This window comes from Pungitius pungitius, chromosome 12 (genome assembly GCF_949316345.1).
Source record: "Pungitius pungitius chromosome 12, fPunPun2.1, whole genome shotgun sequence".
Taxonomy (NCBI): domain Eukaryota; kingdom Metazoa; phylum Chordata; class Actinopteri; order Perciformes; family Gasterosteidae; genus Pungitius; species Pungitius pungitius.
Genome location: NC_084911.1, coordinates 6,169,810 through 6,195,607, shown reverse-complemented (window position 1 = coordinate 6,195,607; position 25,798 = coordinate 6,169,810). Strand labels below are relative to the sequence as shown.

Sequence of the window (25,798 nt, the reverse complement as noted above, 5' to 3'; positions counted from 1 at the left end):
CAATTCCCCATTAAGGCCACTAGAGGGCAGCCAACATGCATGAATCTAAATACACATTTTAAACTATTCTTAAAAAACAAAAGTCGGATTTTTAAAGGTCTTATAATTATCTTGCTATGTTTCTTACTATATTTTATGATATTTACCAAATATCAATAAAAAATTTGGGCTAAAATATCTTCAAAATATAACAATTGAATGAGGAGCAAGTGTTTCCAATATTCTGTCTTTTTACAAAGAGTCAGGTAATTTGTCAAAGTCACAGAATGACGTCGGGAATAGAGTGATATTCCATGCCTAAAACGGCTTAACAGAGTCAAATTACAACAAAGACAAATTAATAGCATCTAGAAAAAAGTAATTTTCATATCAATCTTTTTGACAAAAACGCATGAAATAGCAAAAAAAGTTTGTTCTTGGTTTTTAATTTATTGCATTATAATACATCGACTCAAACGTTTTGTTTAGAAAATATATGTACATATTGCTTTAATTTTCAGTTTTGTTACATTTTGTTGCGACCCCGTTTGAGAACCACTGGTATAGTATATTATAAAAAGTCATAGCACGGCATGTGGGACAAGTTCATGAAAGGATTATCGGAAGGTTTGTTGAAAGAAGTCACTGAAAAGTCATGTTTTATTGAAAAAATATGTAAAACAAATGTAAAGGATCTCAAAAAAGTGATCATATTGTAGCATGTCAACTAGTCACAAGAAAAGCATAGTATAGCATGTTGAAAAAGGTTGTAAATAAGTCAGTATAGCATGTTAAAACAAAGGAAAAAAAGTTTGGTAAAACCAGATTTGTTATTACCCCATTTTTCTGAGAGTATCGGCAATGTTGTTTTGCAATCTAAGTGCAGTTGTCATTTGTAAAACAATGACTATAAAACTCCATCTTAAGAATGCTGCGAAATGAGAATGGATTAATTATAAACCAGTAAAGAGGGGTTTCACAAAAGAAACCAGCAAAAAACTCCAGATTTTAGTATATTTTTTTATTTTCTATAAAAGAGATGAGTTTATTCAATGATCATAACAGACTGAATCAGAGACCTCGATAGATCACTCACATACCAAACAATAAATTGAGGAAAATGTATGAACAAAACCCCCAAAACAGAACAAATGTAACACAAAATAAAATACCTGAATAAAGCAAACTCTGGGCTGAGCTGCAGGTCAGCACATTCTCTGTAGAACTCATGGCACATTAACAGTTTTTGTGAAAAAAGAAAAAAAAGGCTGAAAAAGGAATGAATTTCTTTTTTTTTTTTACCCTTTCAAAACCAAAATTCTATATTTAATATATGGTGGAATCCATTGAAATTAAAAAGGTGACTTAAGCACTGAAACAAGTTGTCCTGAAGTATGGTTAATCTGTTTATTCTCATCCATAGAATGCTTATCTGCATCAGAGAAAATGTCTCCTGCACCACACTAAAAAAAACAAAAAAGAACAATAACAAAACACATACAGTCACACAGCCGTCCAAATTTACAGTCACACTCAGACCAGACTCAACGCTAGTGTGGCAACGCTGAAACATAACTACCTAAAATCTGCTGATTGAACAAAATGATAAAAGTAGTTTTTCAGATGTGTACACTCAGAAGTCCAGCTAAAACTAAATTTAAAACCCGAATATTGACACGGGGTAAAATATAAAACGTTGTATTTTCCTTCTTTTTTTTGTACTTTTTTTGTATTTTTTGTATTTTTTTGTTTTTTTACACAAACTCTTTCAAAAATCTCCCTCCCCTTTCAAATATTACACCACCCAATCCTGACCCCTTTGTAAACCCCCTCGATGTGTAATATATGTTAACGAGAATTGCAATACAATACAGGCACTGGAAAAAAATACCATAACAGAGACAAGTGAGGAGGACGAGACGCATTCGGATTCAACCCGTGCCCGGTCCAAACTGTCTCCAAGAACAGAAACTCACATCAACTATTATCCAACAAGAACAAAGTGAAATCAAAACTGTTATTTCAGAGATTTTCATTTCTAAACTTTTGTTTCTGCTTTCTTCATTTTGTGTTGTTGACGGTGCGTCCTCACTGAGTTTAAAAGACGAGTCGGATGCACTTTCCTTTCAGCGATTATATTTTTTTTTGTTTGTTGCTAAACCGGATTCAAGTGACATCTCCGGAAAGTGTTGGTCTCATTCCACTAATCGTTCCCTCCCTGCCTGTGGACATCGGATCAAACATTCCAGATGGGGGCGCAGGAGGTCCTCATCTATGCTGCCAACCCCTCCCCCGACGAGATCAACATTTCCAACGGCATGTCTCAAAGTGTAATACGAAGAATGGTGCGACACTTGTAGTGAAATCATATTCTAAGTAAAGCTGAGAAACGGCCGGACGTTCCCTCTCGTCTGTGAACAAGTTCATGTTGTAGTTGTAAAAGAAATAACCAAGGCAGGAAGAAAACGTTAACTTATTCTGTGTTTGATAAATACTTGCTGGAAATATGCATATATTCAGGTTATCCTTTTGTTACTAGCTACCCACCTTGATTTAGGACAAGTGATTTAGCATAAAATATAGTGAGTTGTTTGGCATAGACAGAGGTGGGCGAGTGTGATTCATGAAGATTTAAAGACCAAAAGAGGAAAAAAAGAAAGATGCAAAATTAAGTTATTGTAGTATAAGAAAATACTTCTTTACAGTAGATACTAGATGATGGAAAAAAAGGTCTGCAGTGCTCCTAACTCCTGTCTGTAAATGTTATTGGTTTGTCCATGTACGCAGGCAACAGAACATAATCGCCTGTTTAGGAAAGAAGTGTAAGGCAAGCTGTACCTTCTCTGCTGAGAAATATACATGATTTACAGTATGGAAGTTGCCGTCGCCCTCCCTTCCCAACCTTAACTTACAACAATCAAAACAAAACCGAACACAAAAGACCAGTCTTCTTCACAACCTCACATATCTGGCAGTTGCAAAACAACTCTGCGCAGTCTGTCAGTACATTATCAGAGCATTTCATAGTTATTGGGACGTCCGCACTCCTGCAATTCATCGTTGCAGCCACACGCGCTGTAAAAAGCAAGTGACAAAGGCAACTGTGCCAACTGGGGGGTCCTCTTTCTCCTGCGGACAGTGCCGAGCTCCCACGATATGACATCCGAAACAGGGAGACCATCCCCGTGTGTGTGTGTGTGTGTGTGTGTGTGTGTGTGTGTGTGTGTCCGAGGGCCGTCACGCGTACGTTCAGTTCGTGTCCCTCTGTGCGGCGTCAAATCTCCCCTCAGAGGAAGTTACGTCTTTAGCTGTTTTTTTAAAATTTCTCTTTCCTTTTTTTTTTGCAGTTATGTTTCAGTTGCTCCTGTCCTCAAAATAGGTTCTCCTCAAAGATAGCCATTAAGTCACTTTGGAAATTCATGTCAATAGTTGCCGCCATCTGAAAAAGAGAGAAAAGAACAACTAAGCATTTTCATTACGTTGATTGTTTCTGAGCGTGTTTTCAAACATACAGCAAAAGTGTATATGAGGTGTAAAGAGAGAAAAACAAATAAATACATAAAAAGGCCTTTTGTACACTAAAGTAATAAATCACCCAGCCGTAGCTTGATGGCTACAATGGGGTAGCATTGTGATTTAAAGCAGGTTTCCTCCAAGCGGACTGTATGAATACAGCGATCTGTGTTGTCTGTTTGGGAAAATAACCGAGGCTTAAAGAGCTTCAAAAAGGACAAACTCACCGCTTCTCGCCTCCTCCTTTCCTGCTCTCGGCGGCGTGCCAGCTCCCTCTGTTGGTCAAGTGGGTTCTGTGCGGCAGGCTGAGGCGGTGTTGGCGGTTGAGGAGGCTGCTGAACGGCAGCTGGCTGCGGCTCCTGCTGCTGCTGTAGTAATTGTTGTTGTTGTTGTTGCTGCTGCTGCTGCTGCTGCTGCTGTTGTTGTTGTTGCTGCTGCTGTTGTTGCTGTTGTTGTTGCTGCTGTTGCTGCTGCTGCTGTTGCTGTTGTTGCTGTTGTTGCTGCTGCTGCGAAGGAGCTTGAATGTGTTGCTGCTCCAGACGCCTGCGAGGCTCCTCGTGCACCCTCCTGCTCGGCTCCATGATGTCCTCCTCATCTCGTCCTCTGCAAAACATTCAGGGCAGTAGTTCGCACCACGTGAAACTAAATACTTTGCACATTGCAAAAGGGGGACTACATTTGGTTTCATCCTGGATGTGTCACAGGCACAGTGGATGAGCAATATGTCAAACAGAAAAACGAGAAATACAACATTCACGACAATGTAGATAGAGATGTTTCAGCTACAGGAAACAAGCGGGTTTGCAAACACGGAGGATGTTGGGTGCAAAGCCTCAAACACTTCTAGGGCACAGGTTTCTCTCTCTATTGGTTTTGCTTCATCCAGCCAAAGTAAAATCCTACTCTGTGTCTATTATGGCAATGCAAAGCAGCCCTTCTTTAAATGTCAAGATCTTGCTCACACCAGCATAAAACGTCAGGTGGCCAATAACGCTCTTCTAAACTTTACCATGTTCTATTTTTTAAACAAAGGCTTTTTGACCATGCCGAGCACGTACGGTTAATTACTGCGAGGTTTAATAATTACGATACATTTGAGGATCAGTGTCCTAAGAGTCGTTAAACAACATTAGCTTTTCTCTGAAAGGTTCAGATGAATGACATGCGTGATTAAAACTGCACTTTTGCAATTTGGTTGAGTAGTCTTTCATGCCAGTAGTAGGTGGACATCCAAAACAAGCCCCCCTGCAGTCTTTAATTGCACTTGATTGTCATTGGCTGTGGCGGTCCTACAATGTTGCCAGTAGGGGGCACAATACATCACCTCATGGTGTTTTGACTTATCACAAGGCAGCTGATCATAATACATTCTCACTGCCTGCATCTTGGTCTCAAGGTTATAACTGTGGCTGTGTTTTTAATATTGAAATCTGCGTAAAAAAAATTGTAACCACATGAGCCAAGCATAGACAAAACAAATGATGTCAACCTTTTCTTATGTCTCCTGATGGTGTGTAATGGTAGGTAAGCCCTTTTTGCTCAGAACCCTCAGATGAGTGCTTTCACATGTTCAAACACAAAACCACTTCTTGTGGGTAAGCCTACCGTAGTTTGTCCTGCTCTCTGCGCTGTCGGTCCTTTTCCACCTGCTCCGCTTGGGCCTTCAGAGCTTTCTCCCTCTCCTCTTTCTCCCGGGCAGCACGACGGAACTGCTCAAAACTGTCACTGGATGACTTCACTGCAGATAAGGGTGTGGATGTGGACTTTTGTGCCAGGCTTGCCCATGAGCCCATATTCTTCAGTTTCACATCCTGAAAAAAAAAAAGATAGCAATCATGATCAAACATCTTGCAAAATGTAATGCTAGAAAGTTTAAATTTCATGAATATTTCACCCACCTGTACCTTTTTGGGGGCAATGGGCACCTTGGGCTCCTGCTTGAACTTATCCTTTTCCTGCAGAGAAGAGGACAGTCCACTGGTTTCGGAGGAGCGGATGACGGGTCGCAAGCTTTCCATGGACTTCACATCTGCTCAACACAATGACACACACAGTCTCAGAATCGTGTGCCGTCTCTTCTTCTCTGGCATTTTAAGTGCAGAAAGCTGGAGAAAATACAAGAAGTGTCTGGACTCACTCTGTTGGCCATGGCCTGCCTGAGAAGGTTTGTTATCGGCATGTTTATGATGGTCCGGTCTCATGGCAGCGTTAAATGGCTCTCCTCTCATCACTGGTGATGGAGGAAGTTTCTCCTCCTTTGTTACAACATGGCTCCCAGGGGCCCTCTGCTGCATGACACGCACATGACTTACAAGTCAGATACACGCATGTGGAGACATAATATTACCTGTGCACTTAAGTCTCTGAAAGTTTTCCCACCTTTTTGGGCTGCATGATGTGAGGTGGGGACTGGTGAGAGACAGGTGGATACTGGGGAAGTTGCGGGGAATGCATCATGAGAGGAGATGGGTTGTCCCTCATGTGACCTGTCAAACAGTGGCATACAATTTCACCCAAAACTATTTATTTGCATCGCAACAATATTTTCCTAAACAATCAGGAACACAGTACGTTTTTTTTCTCAGCTTAAACTAACCTGCGTTGTAGGGCTCAGCCTTGATCGGGCGAGGGGAGATCTGCTGTTGCTGCTGCTGCGGCTGCTGCTGCTGCTGCTGCTGCTGCTGGAGGATCTGCTGTGCTTTGTTGGTGGACATGGATATCTTGTGTTGTTGTGATCCTTGGGACTGACCAGCCAGTCCTGGACCATGCTGGTAGTTAAGTTGTTGCGGTTGGGGCTGTTGTTGGGGCTGCGGCTGAGAATGCTGCATGTGGCGGGCCTGGTGAAGAGGCATCTGTTGGGCCGGGGCCTGATGCGATGGGGCCACGTGAGTGATCTGCAAGGGGATCTGGGGAGGGGGCAGTGTGGTCTGCGAGGATAGTAGAGAGACAGACTGCAGGAGAGAGATCTGTCCTGGTTGTTGTTGTTGTTGCTGCTGCTGCTGACGCGCCTGTGCCTGGAGCGACTGCATAGACTGCTGGGGCTGACGGGTTTGCTGGAACTGCTGCAGGTATAATTGTACTTGGTTCATAGGCGTTGTAGACCCTGGCTCTTCATCATCCTCCAGCAGCATCTGGGGAGGCTGGGAGGACAGCAAGCCCTGGGGTGTGAGTGTTGGAGGGGACAAGGGCCGCTGGTGCAGGGGCTGAGGAGGGTGGAGGATCTGCGAGGAAAGCTGGTGCTGTGGTGGTGGTGGTGCTGACTGGGGCTGTGTTTGGAGCTGTGGCTGCTGCAGGGTCGGCTGCTGCAGGGTCGGCTGCTGCAGAGGAGGCTGCTGCAGAGGAGGCTGCTGCAGGGTCGGCTGCTGCAGAGGAGGCTGCTGCTGAGGAGGCGCTGGCTGCTGCTGAGGGGGTTTGGGATGAAGAGGCGCTGCTTTGTGACTGGGTCGAGAAGGCTGCTGCGGCATGGAAATGTGCAAAGCTACGGTTGCACAGTTCCAGAAAAGGGGGCAGAGACATAAGACATAATGAATACCACATGTTTTGTGCTTTTAATTGTTGAAATGTTAAAAAAAAAACAACAGTTACATTTTAAAAATGTGTTTTTTCCGATGTTTTTGGTGATCTGATTAGAGGAACTTGCACACTGTAATATGCAATCTGAATAGTATATGGTATACCACAATATAGTATTGGACCTTTCAAAAGTCTGAGTTCAACATTACCTGGAGACGTGAGGACAGGGTGTTGGTTGAGGAAGGGGTGAGTCTCAGGTGACACAGGCCCAGCAGAATGAGCATTGAGGTGTGGGGGTGCGGGCGAGGAGTTGCCTGCCTGATGGGTGAGATGCATCAGCGGCTGGCTGAAAGGCGGCAGGGAGTCGAAGCTGGTCTCCAGTAACTGGGAAGACTCAAGAGCAGCTACAGGGGGATTAATAAACCCGGGGGTCGCAGGGGGCGGCTGAGGCTGCTGCTTCATCTGAATGCTGGACTGAAGACCCGCAATTTGGGAAAGTATCCCAATATGCGCGGGGCCGCTCTGAATGTGTAAATGAGGATGGGTCTTTTTCCCCTCCTTGACAGATTGGCCCTTCTTCTTCTGATGCTTTATTATTCCTGAACAAAACAAGAAGAAGTAATGTTAAGGCCAAGCACTTTTTAAGGGTGGGCATGTTAATTGCCATATTTGCAGTTAGTCACCAGTCTCCTCAGCTTCGCTGTCTGTGCTGGAGGCACTGCTCTCTGAAGACGACCCAGTCTTTTTGGAGGTAGCCAGCGACTCCACAGGCTTCTCAACTGCAAACCAACAACCATGTGTTTTTGACTGGAAAATAACTAGAAATCACAGGCGAATCATTTCTAATGTTACCTACCTTGAACCTTTTTCTTTTTGCGGAGGCAGGAAGACACATATCTCTCCAGCTCACGCAGAGTGGAGGGCTTTAGCGTCTCAAAGTCAATTTCAATCTCATCGGGGTTTGAGTTTTTGAGTGAGGGCTCTCTTGACTGGATGATATGCACTACACGGCCGAGCTTGTCCCCAGGAAGTTTGTTGATGTCCAAGCTGAGCTGCCTCTTTTCCTCGTACGTCATAGGTTTGCATTTCTCCCCCGTTGCCGATGACCCAGCGGTTCCCAGGTCATCTTCCAGGCCGGGTACAGGCAGCAAACTGGAGGGATGATTGCTTTTCATCACTTCCTTTTTACTAAAGACAACAAAAAAAGTGTCATTTATTAATAGGCAACACTGACCAGCCTTTAACAATACAGCAACTTTTTGGAAATACAGCTCAAAGGCTTTACATCCAAAAACAGACACATTTTAACAACTAGAAGTAAAGAATACATAAGCTACAGAACTATCTCTAAACATAAAACAGTCAACTCAAAAGATACCAACCAATTAGTCTTAGAATACTTAAAAGGTTAATTGTGGGTATTATATCTATATCTATTATATTTACAGTATCCTCCTGTGTCCTCACATGACAGAGCCATAATTAGCGGGGTAGTAGTCGTTGGGGGGTCTAGTCACACGCTCTCTGTTCGCTGGGCGAAACTGCCGTGCGCCGTGAGTGGACAATTGTAAACGTGAAAAGAAAAAACCCGCTGGGTGGCTCTTGGGAAATATGTCAAGAGGGACGAGCGCACGTAATTAGGAGAAAATAAAATATAGCTGGGGACCCCTGTTCTAGCTACATCCTAACATTAAGATGAGTTTAAGTTTAATACCCACCTAGGTTTCTTCTTGGGTACAACCTCTTTGTTGTTATTGTTACTAGTCTTTGTCTTCTTTGAGAGCTGCGGAACAGGTGTAGCATCCTGGATCTCATCGACAAGACCAGATAAGCCTCCTTTCTTCTTATGCTTTTCTTTTTTCTTCTCTTTCTTTTCCTTCTCCTTTCTCTTTGGTTTGCTGGCTTGTGGTTGGGACAAGGCAGCCAGCTGCTCATGGACAGCCTTCAACTGTATCAAGACAAGAGACCAGTACTCAACTAAATTGCAACGAGAAATGGACAATAAATACGCCGCCGTCTTGCATCTACTCTAGACACGGACCTGATCCTGGAGCTCTGCCAACCTCTGGGCTCGTTCCTCTTCAGAGTCATCTGTTGAAGACTCGGACTCAGAGGAGGAATCACTGGAGCTGTCTGTTGATGAGGCAATGTGGGCCAGAGGAGGCTGGGGCTTTACTGGGGCGGGATGGTGAAGTGTAGGAGCTGGGACAGAGACTATTGGCTTGCTCTCAGGTTCATCTGGCATCTTGGCAAAACGCATCTCGAAGACATCCTATAACATTAAGAGGAAAACAAACCAGCTAAGCAAAACGTGTGTGTCTGATAGTAGGAAGAGAGTCAAAACAGCACAAAACAACAACATTATTACTGAACAATTCTAAGAGATGATGGTCGGACACCCGTATGAAAACATGGCCAAACATAACAAACCACAACGAGGGTAGTTTTAATCACATTATTTCACCCGATTAAGAGTTAAAACTTAATCAAGTACATTGACCGCGTGTTAACTAGAATCCAAGCAATACTATTTGTGATCTACTGTGAACTGAATTTAAATTTCTTTATTTTCTTAATTTTAACCAAATGTTGCAACTAAATATATATATATATTTACCTGCAGCTTTCGAGCCATAGCTACCACCTCGTGGTCGGGTGGATTGTATTTGTAGCAGTTGGAAAACATTAATCGTACGTCAGCAGCAAACTCCTGGGGTTCCCGGTATTGCCTGTTCTCCAGCTTGACCTATTAAATACGTCAAGGATATGTATTACCTGCCATGCCACAAAGCCTCTCTGGTAAAAAATCTTGGGATATCGCTGAGAATACATCTTCAACACACCTTGATGGTGCTGAGATCCATGGGATATTTGATGATATCGTGATAATCGTGTAATCCCAGCGCATCCACATCCACAGGTTTGTAAAATGGCCAGGCATAACCAGCATGCTTCTTGGACAACATATCCCTAACCAGACTAGCACAGTAACCCAGCTGATCCTGTGGTTTTGGGCTAAGACCTCCACTTGGTCCACTTAGTCCCATCACCATGCCTATGTGATGCTGAGAGTCCGGTGCATCCTTCTTTATCAGTTTTGTAGGGCGGTTACTCTCTCGCCTTGGTAGTGTCTTCCCAGATTTGGACTCTGCTGGTGAGGACTCACTAAGTTGGTCATTTGCTGTGGGTGTTGTAGTGTCAGCTTTCCTTTTCTGGCTCTTTCTTTGCTAGATAGAGGTGAACACAAGGAAAGCATAGAAATGGTGCAAAAGAGCAAAAGAGTAAGTAAGTTAGAAAGCGTGGTCAAAATTAATTCATTGTCACAAATTTGCCCACGCGCCCAAGAATATTTCCATGTGTCATTCAAACTCACTTTAGTCATGGTTATAGGGTTCTGCAGCATGGGGGCAGTGCTCTGGATGGATGCTGGGGTAAGGGAGGTTTGAACTGGGGGTGGCACAGAAGTCATGATGGGACCTTGAGGAGGACAGTCCATTTGGCCCAGGGAGTAGGGGACTACAAGCTGTGGCGCGTGGCTGGGTAACATTGGGGGCACGTGGGACGGCAGGATCTGCATCAAAGGCTGGGGAGGTAGTGAAGGCGGGCCCGGCACTGGTCCTCTGGTCAGCGGCGCTGCTGGGAGATTTGACAGACGTGTTTGAGGAGTCGTAGGCAATGAATCCATGATGGGCCCTGGTTTCATGGTGAGACCTAGAGGAGAGAAAAAGACACTTGGATAAATATCATGTCTGGCATAGGTCAGCTCAAAAACTAAATGTGTTGTTAGCAAACCATAGTGGAAAGTTGTAAAGAAATTACATACCTCCTTCTCTTCGGCCCCGGCCACGGCCTTTTCCCATCATGACAACAATCTCTGTTTCTTCTAGAGGCATCTCTCGGATCCTTTGGAGGAAAACCTTCTCTAGAGCCTCGGCCATTAAGACTATGTCATCTCCAGGCTGCAGAAGGATACAATTAAGTAAAGACGTATGAAGCAAATGAGTAGAGAGATATCAGAATACTTAATGCACTTAATGTTAAAAATGGCTCAACTATGTTACCTTGTTGTATATGTAGCAGTTGGTAAACATCGTATTGAAGTCTTGGAGACATTCTTGGGCGTTGTAGTAGTAGCTGTTCTCAAGCCTTTTCTTGATTGTTCCCATGTCCATGGGAGTTTTGATTATTGTGTAGTAGTCCTGAAAAAGTCGCACAGAGGTAGATTAAAACTGTAATCAAAAAACTATGATACATTCTATACAGACACAATGTACATTTTTCATCAAAGGGTTTACAAATAATATGATCTGCTCCAAAGTATAAATACACTCATCATATCAACAGTGAAATGAAGGTCACAGTGTATGTGTGGAAAAGTATTTTTTCCATTTAACAAGGATAAATGGTAACACTTAGCTCCTTCATGAGGAATGAGAAAAATGAGCCTTATTATCTTAAACAACGCCTTATATACAAAAAGAGAAAAGTAGTGGGGTGTACTTTGCACACAGCAATAACCACAAACCCTTGCAGTTCAACCTGTGAGAGATCTATTGACGTACAGCCGAATGGGTTAGGCTTTGAGGCATCATAAACACAAAAGGGAAAAAACTCGCACTCACAGGCAGGTTAAGTTTGATCGCATCAACTGGTATGTGAAAGGGCCAGGCAAACTGGTGCTTCCACAGGGCCTTCAACACCACTTTGAGCAGGTACTGCAGCTGGTTGGTCTGGCGCTTTGGCCTGTTGGGATTGATGTACTCTGGGGGTGGGGGATTGCCCATTTGCTGGGCCTGCCCCTGGCTGCTGCTGCTGCTGCTGCTGCTGCCCGACATCTGCGCTGCATCCAGGCCGTCCCCCATTCTAAAAGGGTTGGGCTCAGGCCCCCGAGCTGGAGCGTGAGCTGCAGGGGCAGGGGTAGGGATGTTGGTAGGACACCAGTTCAGTCTTGGCCCCGGCACAGACTCCACTGACAGAGCACCACTGATCCCATTGCACTCCTCGCTGGACTCTCTGGAAAAAAGCAGTTGTTAGCATCTTTTTGAATGGCTTTCAATCAAATGTATCCTTGGTAATCCAGTATTTAACACAACTTTATTTTAAACATATTTTATGAGTTATTAGTCAGCGGATTGTTCAGTAGAACTCTGATATCTGATATCTAGTTGTAATTGCAAAAGACAGTGGCATACTACTTATTTACCACTATTTTAGTATTTTAAATAGAACGCTTTGTTTTTCCTCTCATAGGTGCAGCAGCTGTATTAGCATGTGTAGCATGAATAGAGAACGGAGTGTTGAAGGAGGCTCGTTTATTACAATAAATGACTTCTAAGTATAAAATTACTAGGATCTTTTCATTTCTATTCAAGTGTTCATATTCAGAAATTGATTTACTTCATACAAGAAAATGATCTATTTACAGACATTTCTTTCCCAATGTAATTACAGCTTGATACTCATAAATCTCATACAAATTTTTCACAACAATAATACAGTGATTTTAACAAACTGATGAGCCAAACTAAGATGTTATCAAATAATCTACACTCTGTGCTCTACAGTGCATTTAGAGATACTTCTGGTGAAGGAGCATGTACTGAGGTTACTCAGTACAAATATTTTAACTCTTAATTAGTAACTAGTTTGCCGTCTCTCTTGCGTGGATTGTTTGTTCGCCGTATGCCTGCTCACCAAAACTTGTGTATTTGTTATTCTTATGCTTGGCACCATGGCGCGCCCCTCTACAGATCGTGTGGAAGCTACAAAGCCACCTAGTTCAGTGTTTTCTGAAACGCCAGAGGACAGATGAACAAAATGTACTCCGATGAAAGAAGGAGAGAACAAGCGCTGCCAGCAAAAATGGTAATCAAAGGCAACTGTCCAACATTCATGAGCTAATTTATGACCTTTGTACAGTACCTGTAAATAAAGAAGTTGAGAGTAAATGTAATTAAGCAAACCATAAACTCAAATCTAGATTTGTGTTTTCTGGCCAGCACAAATACCACACCGTGAATATAAAAACACGTTGTGAATATGTTTTACATCTGCAATAAATCAGAATTCTGGTCTGAGGACAATATTAAATGGACATGGAACTGGGTGGCATGAAGACAGAGAAGGTGAAATATTGCAAGCCACCGGAAATATTTTCTTATTGTAATATTCAACTGTCAATGTTTTGAAGCTTTAAAACTATTCAGTGTAGCCCTACTCATGGGTATGATCTGGATTTTTACATGAAAGATGCAACTGGTGCATGAATAGCTTTCAATGAGGAACAAAGTAACTGAAAGGCTAGTTTCTCTGCCCATATTTTCTCTCGATGCAATTATAAAATTGACGAGCTTGTTCCACATATTAAGTAATGAGAATTATTGCTGTCGCGAGGCTCTCGTTTCACATCGACAATTGTCTAAAAATATAATTGAAAATAAGTTGCAACCATACCTTATGACGAAACCCTTCAATTGTGTTCAAACAAATACATTAAGTATCCAAAGACCAATCTGACTTAACCCAGAGTGTCATTGAAAAACTGTTTTCACAGAATCATTTTACTTAAAGAGCTGATCAACTAAATATTGTTACCCAGCCATTATCGCGTCTTTGAGATGGTGGAAAGCCTCCTCAGCATTTCATTTCTACTAAGCCTAATACTCAAAACGAGCACTGAACCCTCACAGAAGGTTTCAACCAGCAGCCTTCGAATATGACTTAAAATATAATCTCCTTCTATTGACTTTAATTAATTTGCATGCGTTCATTTCACTGTATTCGAGCTTAGAGCTTAGGAGACCCAACATGTGTTTTCAGTAGATCTTTCTCTTTCTACAGTGTAAGGACCTGGGAGTGTTTAGGGATGTGGGTGGACATGGGAGGAGGGGAAGGGGGAGTTGGCCTCATCTGGCAGCTGGGGGACTGTGTGTTCCCATACACAACGCTCAGACCAACATAATGTCCTCTCCAAGGTGGTCAGGGACATTTCATTCAAGATACACAACGGGCTGTTAGGACTTCAGGGCCAAAAAATAATTGCAAAAACTAAAAATAGAGTGTGGAACATGTTGTGGGACAAAGAAATGATCGTAAGAGATTGAAGTCTCTATTAGAAACCCGTTGTTCCCCAAGTCTTGTAGACCAAAATATGCCCCCACATCAGGGCCTTAAATGTATAAACACACACCATAGAATAGATCTGTGACTAATCTCATTCTTTATGAGTCACAAGAGGGAAGTAGTTTGCCCACCACATGATCACAGCCTGAGGCACTTAAACACAGTGGAGAATCTGAGTAACTGACCGATATGTTGAATGACAACACTTAAAAAGACCCCCCTAAAAAAAAACAGGTAACACTGATGGAACATTTGTCGCTGAAAGCAAGAAAAACCTAACAGATAGATAAACAAGGTATAATTATGTGTGCAAAACTTTCAAAGCTGAAATTAATTTGCCATATTAAAAATGTATTTAGAGTTTAAATAACAACAATTATTTTGACTCATTAGCCTCAGTATGAAAACTTCACATGCCACCAGCAAGGCCAGCAATGGGCTAAGCGACCATTGGAGTTGGATGGAAAACGTGAGGTACAAGGCCAGTATTCCAACCACATTTAACACATAAGGAAAAGAATACATATTTCCAACTCAAACGGTCCGGTTCAATATCAATCAAGTTATCCCGATAAGTTGGCGAATGAAAATTTTTAAAAAGGAGAAGAAATTGCAATTTATCGTGACAGGCCGTGTCCCGGCACATGCCATACTGTAGCATCAAGGTTGGGATGTGACCATTGTCAGAAAAGGCACAACAGCACAGGCCATAGAGACCGGTGCAAACCTATTTTATTTTAACTCTGGTTAGCGTGAGCTAGAATATGTATTGGGATGTTGGAGGTTCTCTTCCAAAATATTGGAAAGTCATCTTGGACTTTGTTCTGAATGTGACAAAAGGCCAAACCAACTGTTCTGGGTTGACGTTAAGCACTTAGTGAGGTAAATTTAAGCGAGTTAGTCGGATGGTAACTTTCTCTCATTGCCCACAAATTGGTTTTGTGTTATTTAATCATTATGTTTGTGTAGTGTATTGCTTTTTCAAAATATTTGCCTATTTCATTTGACATTACATCGTAGCCATTAGTACGAAAACGTCCTTGACTTTCAATAAACACATGCAAGGGCAATATAATAATCACAGATGATTGTACCTAATAAGTGCAAATCAATTCAAATAGTACCCACTGTTCAGTACTACTACTAAGTTTGAGTTGGCTCTGGATGACATGGTGAAATCCAAATATCACAATATTTTGTGAATATGAATAAGTAGGTAGTTACAGAAAAAAACAGCGTTTGAGGGATAAGTTGAGGAAATAACACCACTCTACTATTTACCATGGCGTTTTACCAAAATCAATATTTTGCTCATCCATACGTGGAATCGTATGTGGTGTCTTTTCAGGGAAAAGGGGAGGCTAGGGGGATCAGAAGGCCACACATAAGTCACAACAGCTTGCGAGTCGCCACTATAAGAAGTCTTCCACAAGAGAAAAAGTCAAGGAAGGCAAGTAAAATATGCTGATACAGACTGGCCTCTAACTGCTGCCTTAAGTGTCTAAAGTCTCGTCACACAAATACTCCCAGATGGTCCTTAACTGCTTTTGAACATGAACGATAAGCACACTCACAGCAACAGACATTGATATTGCAGAACTATAACAATGACAAATGTAAACACAGGTCTGGAAACCCAGAGACGGATGGAATAAATGAGGGGCATGAACGACCCACGTGGTTTTGGCATCTTTACGTCAGCAATATGTCTAAAGAGTCTATAATCCTCTAATCTGTTTACATGTTTCAGACTTTCAATCTATCTTGTGGTTCTTGTGGCCATTTACTTCTAAATATTCTTTGGGAAGCATTTACCAACACATGGAAGCTCTAATGCAAACTCATGAAGCTAATGATCCACATGTTCACGCTACACAAATTATTTGTTTCACATTCACACACTGAAAGTCTATTTGTAAAAGATATTGAGAACCGTGGGAAAAAATGGAGACAGATTTTAGGCATCAGTTTAACCTTGAATTACTTTGCGTATTATCATGATGGCTGTGCAGTGATTACGAATTAAGAACAGTTTTCATTATGTATGTTTTTTTACAAAAAAATGTGTTGGCCTTTTGCGCCTGACAAGCCAGAAACAGTAACAATGGTTGTTGTTCTTTTAATGGATGTTGAAAAAATACTGGCATTTGGAACCTGCTCATTCTGTTCTGATCCCATTTGTATTTCCTTACATAACACTAAAGAGTTAAGTTTAATCTGGTTTTGACTGTAGTCCGTCGATAAAGCATAAATTACTGAAATCATTATAATAAAATGTGTCCCATTCACGGTAGGTTTCAAGGTTTTTGAATGATCGCATACGTAGTTAGATCTTAATTTCCATAAATACACTACTAGGAGCAAAATTTGAAGGTTTGTAACAGATTACTATTTTGAATTTTTAACAGAGTAATATGTCTTCAACGGTGACATCATATTCGACAGTCAATATGATACGATGGTGTAAACCACTCCTATGACCTGCTTTCCTCTTTTAAGAGCAACAACAGGAGCGCCCAACAGGGGTCAATCAAGAGGTCTACTTCCTGTCGCTGCCTGTCCTACATTGCTCTCAGCTCTGGAACACCAATTGACCTTTGAGCTGGACATACATCACTGCAGACGGCTGTGGAATGTCTTCTGGGGAGGAAGTGGCTCTGAATACCGGGGTGGGGGATTCACATCTAACACCAGGAAACCTGTTCCTTCATTCCGCCTCCCAGTGACCGTCATACTTAGAAAGGGTAGGAGAGACATGACGGCAACATGCCTGCATGAAAGTAAACTATTAATCATTCATGCTGGAGGGGGGGTGGGTTCAGACACCAAAATGTAGGCCTGTAGATTCCAACTGAGGTCCTCACAAGTGACAAAATGATGGCAGAATTTTTTTTCTTCCTGAGAGTAAAAGCACTAAATAATGAATAACCACAGTGCCATGGCAGGAACAAGACTCCCTGTTTATTTACAGGCCTTTTCTCCTCATAAAACCTCTTCCAGCACTTATCATCAGGGAGCAGCGCCACTCTTAAGCTCCTGCACCTACTACCACACATCAACATGTGGATTTAAACCATGCGATTATTTACTAGCATCAAGATCAAACATTTCTCCTGTAGATTCCTTGGTGGAAGACAAATGTAAGGAGTTATGGGTTTATCCAGTTTTAATTCATTGAAGACATTCCCGAATGGGCATTTGAGGTACATCCATGAGATGAATGGAGGTTATGTTAAATGATGATGGATTAATCACCATTAGCAATTTGAGTGATCTAGGATTTGCTGTGTCAAGTTGGTGCAGTACTTGTCTAACAACCCTTGGACATCAGCGCCATAAGAGTCTTATGTGTCTGAAGCGCGATTGGAACCTGTGATGAGGGCACATGGTCTCCATATGACAACAACATCGAGGAAAAGGTTTCATTCTGCTTTTCAGGGGATTTGACAGTCTGTATTCTTTCAACTTGCATTAGAAGAAATAAGTTGAATGTGAGAGATAATAAGAAACTGCACAAAATGACTGAAACCACAACTTGCCAACTGAACAGGCCACAAAAACGTTAGTTGCTAATTAAGCTGGTATGCAGCCAAGAATTGTATTTTATCCTTATTTTCCCCCTATCTTTAGTTCATATTGACGGGCAGTGCAATTGTAAATGTGATTATAACTAAACCAAGACGTGGTTATTGTAAGACAAGCCATTTATACATTTTTCATTGATATACATATATATATAATATTATTGGTGCTACTATATGCAACTGTGTAAAGTTTTAATGAAGGCAATACATGGATGTATATACCGTATATTAGATTTGAAGGTTTTATTACTGTCCGATGACCCGATTAGAAGAGGTTAAGGTTTAAACTGGCATATAAAATTGAGGATCAATCATACATCTACTGAGTACTAGTTGATTAGTTAGCCTAGTAAAAGAATTACCAATGTTATGATTCAATCTAAATATGCCTAGACAAATAGACAATTGTATCATAGCTATGTACACAGCAGCACAACGCTCTACTCATTTCTCAAAATCATAGTGTGAGACTGAGTAATAGCTAAGTAGTAAGAGTTTTAGACCAATAATATGAATGGTTATTTAGGTATGTAACATATGTAACTATTGTACATTCATGCACTTTGTATTTATGTGCTATTGGTCTGTTACTGTACTGTTACTTCTTTTTGGGTACCTCTGAAACTTGGCTACAAGAAGAAAAATGTTGCCAGTTTCTATGGTAACACTGCTTCTTGGCAAATGTACTGTATTTTTATTCTCGATGATTACTAAGCCTACTTTTGGAAGCTTACTAATTCAATAGTAATCACTAGTAAGCCTGTATGACTTTCATTTGATTATAGAAAAACGGGACCTACACAGCAAAGAAATCGGGACGGCTATGTTTATAACTTATATAGCTCGTGCCGTATGGGTGTCCGTCACAATGTTGCAAATCTCAACACGTTTCTCTATTGACTACAAGCACTTCCCCACATTCCCCGTCACTACAAGAGCACCACTGACTCAGATGGACTAACAATGAGTCAGGCTGATCATCAACGGCCAGACTATGCCAGCGCTTTCAGCTGGTTAGGAAGAGCAAGCTAAACCCGAGCAGGAATCAGGAGACATTTTTTCAAACTGACCCCCCCCCCCACACACACACTCCACACACAACCCCCTTCTTCCTCTGAACTAACCCTTACTACACACACCCTCCCTCGCCAGGGGGTAGGTTCATGGCTTCTGGCTGAAATTTGGATAACAATACTATTCTCAACACAACCAATCTAGACTGGATTGTTGAGTTGGGACATGTAAAACTACTTGAGTGTGTTTTTGATATGACCTCTTCAGTTTTTAACCATGGATTTAAACTGATGTATGTATGCATGCTGTAAAACTTAAAATCATAGAATAGGTTACATAAAACCCTCAGTGGTTCTGTTAAATGTCTAAATGCTTTCACAGAGGATAAACTTCACCAGTTAACATTACCTTTTCACAGAGACTGAATGTGCAATTTTTTCCAGAAGAGCGTCCAGCTTTTGAAAATCCAACAAATCGTTTGACTTGGCATGCATCTTGTAATCCATTTATGAACTTGACTAAACTGAAACCAAAAAAGAGCAAGAGGAAATCAGTTTTTCCTTTTTTCTAATCCAAGACCGAGGACGGTTTTAATTTTTAGGCTCCAGTTCTCATCTTAAAATCCCAAAAACACAATGAGTAATCCTTAGTGTAGTCCAAGCGAAGTTTTAGGATGGCTGTTCCTCAAAAAATGAAGGCCCCGGCCTGGAAACAGTGGGTCCGGGCGTGGAACGAAAGGCTGAGGAAGCCTACAGCCGGCAGGCTGTGTTAGCTGTGTGAACCGGTCCTCTCTCTACCCCATCCCCCTCTCAGCAGTACAACGGCCCAGTTGCCACAGCCTCTTCGCTCCATTGTGTGTCCTCTCCAGGGCTTCCCCAACTTAAATGGACACAAGCTGAAAGCGAAGAGAGGGACGGCAAGAGAGGGCTCCGATAAAATCGGAGAGGAGCGCTCAATTCCTCCAGCTTGCGCTCGCTCACCCTCTCCCTAGCAGAGGCCGACCAGCATGCAGTTACTCAACAGTAAAAATGGCTCTGCTGCTTCCTCATTCAGCCGAGCCTCAGCCCACACAACCCTCCCTCCTTTTCGTCCCTCCCTCCTACGCGCTTGCTCAATCCACCCCTCCCCGCTTTCCCATCAATAGCTTTAGGTCTTTGCTCTCTCTCCTCGCTCTCTCTTGCTCACACTCGTACACCTTTAACACCCCACCCCCTTCCTGTCTTCTCCTTAGTCCATTTCATCATGCCCCACCCCCACTCACTTACCTCCATTGGAGTGATCCTGTATGCCTCCCCCCACCAATTTAAGGGCCCCCTTATCTACACTCCATCTTCTCCGGATATAGACCACTGCCAGTCATGTTGTGGCTGGACTAGCCCAGTATATGTAAAGCTGCACAACCGTTGAGTTTCATTTTATGGGCTGTTTTGCAGAAAATATCCAGGCCAAATCTATTGGAACATTTCTGTGTGAAAATTAAATGTAAAGTAAAGGACAACTATTGCCGCGTTTCCACAGAGCGGTACGGTATGGGTCGGTACCCTTTTATTTGTGTCTCTACTGCCAAAAGTTGAGAAAAGTACCAAAAATCCGAACCGTACCGTACCACTTTTTGGCTACCCTTCCGTTGGGGTACCTGGCACAGTTGTTTGGTACTAAAGGGTGGAGCTAGACCCACTGCAGAACATTGATTGGTTGAAAGAGTGTTGAAAGACAACATACGAGGCGCTATTTTTAAACTACAACACCGTTGCAACAATGTCGCCGCGCAGCGTTTACTTTAACAGCCACATATCGAGAAGCAAGAACAGGGTCGGCTGTATGTCCTCCATTGTTGTTTGCGGTTAGCTTTCAGTTTTCGCGCGATCGAATGACGTCGATCTACTTTCCGTCCAATGCCACGCCTATCAAGTGACGTTACCACTACTTTCTGGAATACACCACGCCTATCAAGAAAGGGTACTGTTGGCGGTGGAAACGCTCACCAAATCATGGTTAACAGACCCGACCCGTACCGTACCGCTCGGTGGAAACGCGCCATATGTGTTTGTATATACATCTTGTGGCCACATTGCACTTATATAACTCACAACCACAACGTTATATAGTCATTTTAAACTCAATAAATTAAGATAATTATATGTTTTATGCCACTAACACTAAAGAAGCTTGTACTATGTAAGACAGCAGGTAAACTCATGTGAATAATCTGAAGCCAGGACATAGCGTGAAGTGGCAGCGGTCAAACTGGGGACGAGAAAGAAAACTGCTCAGTCGGTATCGGATCACGGCATCATATGCCTTGACTTCTTGAGCCATGGCACACTTTTGTATTGTTCAGGACATTCAGGTGACCAATTTTACATGTATAAATATCTATTAACATACATAAAACCAAAGCCAAGTTGAACCAGAGTGGCATTTAAAGCACCAGAGTAGATGCAACTCAAGTGACCTGTGAGTGCAAAGGACAATGCTGGTATTCCCCAAAACTAAGTAGCTCATCTGTGCTGCAGCCAGACGCTGACAACGTCCACACAGACCCACTTCTCTGTCCACGTGCCATATGCACCATTCCCAAAGACAATACAGCAGCTGCTACAGCGACAAAGCTCCAACCTACAGCAATTCAGAGGAGGCCAAACCGATGGCTATGTCACTGGAGGGAGGGAGGGAGGCGGGGGTTTGTATTTTAACACAGGGGAGGAGTGAAGGAGGGACGACAGCAAGTGTAAGGGGAAAAGTGGGGAAGAGGGTAGCATTTTGACTGGGAGTTGTGTTAGATAAAGAGGCAGCAGTGTGCCGATAGATGAGACTCTGCAAGAAAGTTTGAGACGCTCTCATTAATCATCAAAGGAGCTGCGAGCTACAGGGACACAGAGTGGAGAAAACAGGGAACAGGCAATTTGCCAACTTGACATGGTGTACCATGCACTTATATATTAAGTTTTGTTACGGAGGAAAAAAAACAACAGAGAGGAGAAGGGTGGAGAACGGGTTACGTGGCAGTAATAACAAAAGCCTTTTGGTTTGAAAATGAAGTGAATCTAAAATATAAGGTCTGAAGAAAACATTGAACAATGCTAGAGACTTGTAGTAAAGATATCTCTGCCTGTATTTTATTTTAACATTATCTTTTAAACAGTGTTTTGAGTTCTGAAACCTTCGTTTAATGCTGTAGTAACGTACAGGAGTAACCCTTGTAACAATCTCCCACTTATTAGCAAATGCATTTTAGAAGTATTTAAAGATATAACTCCTAAAGCACATCAGGGGCTGATTGACTACCCAGCTGCATATCAAATCAAGCGCTGAGTAATCCAACTACCTGCCACCCGCTGCTGCTTGAGATGTTTTGGCTTCACTCTTAGGGAGAAGCCATGCCAGCGCAATCCTGTTTTTTTACACGCTTTGACCGTTTGCTCTCAGAGAGACACTTCTTCCCCAGAAACTTGACGCTTTCTTTCAGAATGTAGCCAACCTCTTTTTGCCTTCATTTTTCATTTTCAAAAATGTGGTTTTTTTCCAACATTGTTTGGGATTCATTTAATTACCAGGAATGGAGCACAATAAAGTGAAATCAGTCATCTGTTTATTCCAATGTGAAATAAAAATATCAATAGATATATCAAAAAATAATAATAAATATGAGCTATACAACGAAAAAAAAAAAAAGAATAATGTAAAACACTCTGCAAAACTGATGATAATCTTTATTTCAAGTGTCTACAATATGTTTCTCTTGCAATGCATTACTTTGGGTCTGTGTCCATACTCCGAGATGGTTCTCTAAACCCACTGCGAATAATAATAAAAACCCCACTTCAAAACACGCAAACTGTCCCTCTATACAATCATTATACAATTTTTAAAATTTGCATTTGTTTGAAAAGGTTACAAAGGGCAAAAATGATATAATAGGTATAAAAATGAAAATATTATAAGGGGTCACTCGTAGCAGTGAACCTACAGAGCATTATCTCCCAAACATTCCGTCTGATGAAATGTAGACTTACAAACACTTCTGAGGGAAGTTTATAAAGAACATAGACAACAGTCAGTATCACATTGAATAAACTCATTCCCCCTGTCCTCCTGGCTGCTGTGCTTGTGTAAACATTGGATTAGGTTTCACTTTCATTTAAATGTTCAGAGGGTTAGATGTATAAAGTATTGGCTTTTTAGTATATTTTAATGCACGTACAGTAATAAGCATTGTTGCAGTCCATGGGAGTTTCTTTCACTACACCATTGGTTCACTTCACCACAGCCGCCTATCTGCTTGCGCTTCGATTGTGTTTTTTCTCTGTGTGTTTGAGAAATAAGATGTTTATATTGGATATTGCATTTTTATTAAATGGTGAATCGACCACTAAAAATGACATGTGTGACAAATGACCAACAACCAGTACTTATTGTTACAGGGGCTGATTCTAATGATATTATATATTCATGCACTATGAATCTTGAATGTGGATTATTACTATTTGTTTTAAAAATGAAAGATCATCAAAAAAAAGATTAATTGTGAATTTTGTCCATTGCTTTCTGAACATGCCACACAATATTAAAAAAAAATCAACGTTTTCATGTTGTACTATAATATTATTGTTGCAGTAGCTTCATAACACTGTAGTAGTAGACTTTGACACTACTATCAATGATTCATATAAAGTGATAAATAAAGCATAGACACACGCACAACAGATTTAGTAAAAATACAAATTGTACTTTCTTGTTAGTTGTTCTTCTGAGTTTGTATCTCTATGTGGAAATGCACTTATTGTAAGTCGCTTTGGATAAAAGCATCAGCTAAATCACATGTAATGTAAGCTTGCTCATTTGTTCCTTGACCATACACTCAGTTTCATTCAGAGGTCATTCAAAACTAGGCCAATGACTGTGTTATCATGACAACTAAACCAGGGACGAGTGAACCAAAAAAGGAATTCAAACAAATAAATAACAGAAGCATATTTTTTTGTAGTGTATGAGATGATAATAGTGTCCATATAAAAAGCTAGAATTAACACCTCAGCAGCACACATGCACGTCATCCTTGTGGGCAACTTTTAAAACGCCCTGAAATGTTGAAAGAATTTTTCACGTTTTCAAATAGAAAACCAACAAGCATTTCATACAGATAATTAGAGGTATGCCATTATAAGCTCAGCACGGGGAACCTTCACTAGTATCTACAAGCACTTTAAGTCTGATGTTATTTTTTTTAAATCCTATGTAACCACCTGAACTTTTTGGATTAACTGCATACCTGGTAACCATTTGCCCTTTAACCCAGTGTGGCCTCTTTATTTACACACAAAGTGTAGACTGTGATAACACTTGTTTTATACCGAATCGGTGACAAGTTAATCACAAAACTGAACCATTGCTTTGACTCCATATCAACACAGGTATGCCAAAATGTTGTTTCAAAGAAAATGACAAATAAAAGATATAAGATAGCCGTAGAGTTATAGATGCACTAGAGTTTTAAACTGCTTTAGCTAGTATGCACCTTTTAGCCAAGAAACCCATTTAAACAGGCATGGTCTGCAGGAGTGCTACAGTCTGTCATTAGATAGATTGTTATACTGTCACACATTGGGCTTTCAACTGCTATAACGAAAGTAAAGCATTTGAAATAATGACAACAACAAAAAACAAACAGTATATATACATAGTGACGGCCCTCTGCATGAGTAATGTTTGAACAAACCGGTCGGCTGAATTCTAGAGACTTATGACTGTTATGTTCCCACATATTAGTCCAATGAACACTGCACACTCAAACGCGTCATTGTGGGACGTACACAAGTACCACATTTGGTGAATACAATGGTAAATTGCAAGTAATGTCTGCTGGCTAGCGACCATCGCCGAGAAGCCAAGATCCTAACGTTAGGCCACAGGGCATAGATTATTACCCGGGTTTCGTAATGGACGTCAGTGCTGGGAATCGCGGAGGGGAAAGCGTACAAAGATACCCACATATTGTTTCCCGGCCATGACAGCGAGCTTATGAAAATGAAAATTAAAGTTATATTACGTGTTACCTGCTCCATTGATGCCATTATCATCAAATAGCCTCAGTCGGAGTGTGCGCCATCATCACCGTGACGGCGTCACCGTCTCCCACAACACAAGACAGTCGACGCGCAAACTAGCCTTACACAGTGGTCGTAGCACCCGTAGTCTGTTTATTTACGGCGGATTCTTGGTCAGCAGTGAGTGAGACAGGCAAGGGATTTCAGATAGACACACGATTTAGATACGGTTTTTGTGTCTTTTGATAGACAACTGCCAACTAGCTTTAGCTAGCAAGCTAGTTAGCCGGAACAGGCCGCCGTGCAAGTGAGCGGTCTCAGTGGGCGCCGGGCATCAGCGCTACCTCTCAAACCTCTACACCGCTGGTACCGTGTCTCTTGCGGCTTTCTCGTTCGGCTTACTTGGACAACACGACTGGCAGAATAATGTTTGAAACAACGGTGTTTACCTGGGTTTATCAGGTTGCCAGGGCGCGCGGGATCTTTCTCTCCGAGGATCCTGAACACCTCTCGTTGTCGATGACGTCACGCGTTGGTCTTTCGTCGAGGACGTAAAGCCCGTGTTACGGTCTTGGCAACTGTGAGAAGAAATACAGCTTATACACAGGATAACTGGCAACGGACTGGGTAAATTCGAGAAGACATTTTAGGATAAAGCTAAAGAGCTGGAATTAATGGAATTTAAAATACAATGCTGTTCCTAAAAGTACCCCCTGTGGGCTATTTTCCTCTCTGCTTCCGATTAGACTATATATGATGTAACTTCTTAGACTATGTCAGTGTAAAGAAAAACAAATACAAACAGATGTTCACAAAAAATGAGTTCAAACGAATAAACAGTTGGGGGGGGGGGGGTTGATTCTATCCATTGTATTCAATTGTTTTTATTTAATATTATTTAATTATAAACAGCGTGGTGAACAGCTTCGACGTATTTTGATGCTCTGTTCACTTTATACTCAGTATCACGATAAAACATCTACTGTAGTTCTCTTTTTAGGTATTTATTGCAGGGCTTATTTAAAA

General features: G+C 41.7%; 1 protein-coding gene across 4 annotated transcripts; it reads right to left on the bottom strand.

Annotated features, from left to right (window-relative positions):
- Positions 1 to 979: 979 nt before the first annotated feature.
- On the bottom strand, positions 980 to 25,393 carry brd4 (bromodomain containing 4). 4 transcript variants are annotated; one of them, XM_037475414.2, is made up of 19 exons: positions 25,222 to 25,393; positions 11,628 to 12,018; positions 11,067 to 11,204; positions 10,829 to 10,964; positions 10,379 to 10,716; positions 9,849 to 10,232; positions 9,623 to 9,751; positions 9,047 to 9,277; positions 8,724 to 8,953; positions 7,862 to 8,193; positions 7,689 to 7,784; positions 7,215 to 7,604; positions 6,089 to 6,970; positions 5,872 to 5,978; positions 5,630 to 5,780; positions 5,391 to 5,521; positions 5,098 to 5,303; positions 3,720 to 4,095; positions 980 to 3,418 (listed from the first exon to the last, which is right to left on the bottom strand). In XM_037475414.2, exons 2-19 carry the CDS (start codon positions 11,865 to 11,867, stop codon positions 3,350 to 3,352), a joined length of 4,566 nt encoding a protein of 1,521 aa, XP_037331311.2. In that variant the 5' UTR covers positions 11,868 to 12,018; positions 25,222 to 25,393; the 3' UTR covers positions 980 to 3,349. The 4 variants fall into 4 exon arrangements, with proteins under 4 accessions (XP_037331311.2, XP_037331314.2, XP_062421752.1 ...); XM_037475417.2 differs by lacking the exon at positions 25,222 to 25,393 and adding an exon at positions 19,134 to 19,763; XM_062565768.1 differs by lacking the exon at positions 25,222 to 25,393 and adding an exon at positions 19,134 to 19,763 and having other exon boundaries at positions 5,397 to 5,521.
- Between the last annotated feature and the right edge of the window lie 405 nt (positions 25,394 to 25,798).

Bases quoted from the DNA above. Each gene is read 5' to 3' on its own strand.
- brd4 (XM_037475417.2), bottom strand. From the start codon at position 19,231: ATGGATTACAAGATGCATGCCAAGTCAAACGATTTGTTGGATTTTCAA. The intron at 7,605-7,688 runs GTGACTAACTGC...TGTTTTGTTCAG, and splicing joins CAGCGAAGCTGAGGAGACTG to GAATAATAAAGCATCAGAAG. The intron at 3,419-3,719 runs GTGAGTTTGTCC...TCTCTTTTTCAG, and splicing joins AAAGGAGGAGGCGAGAAGCG to ATGGCGGCAACTATTGACAT.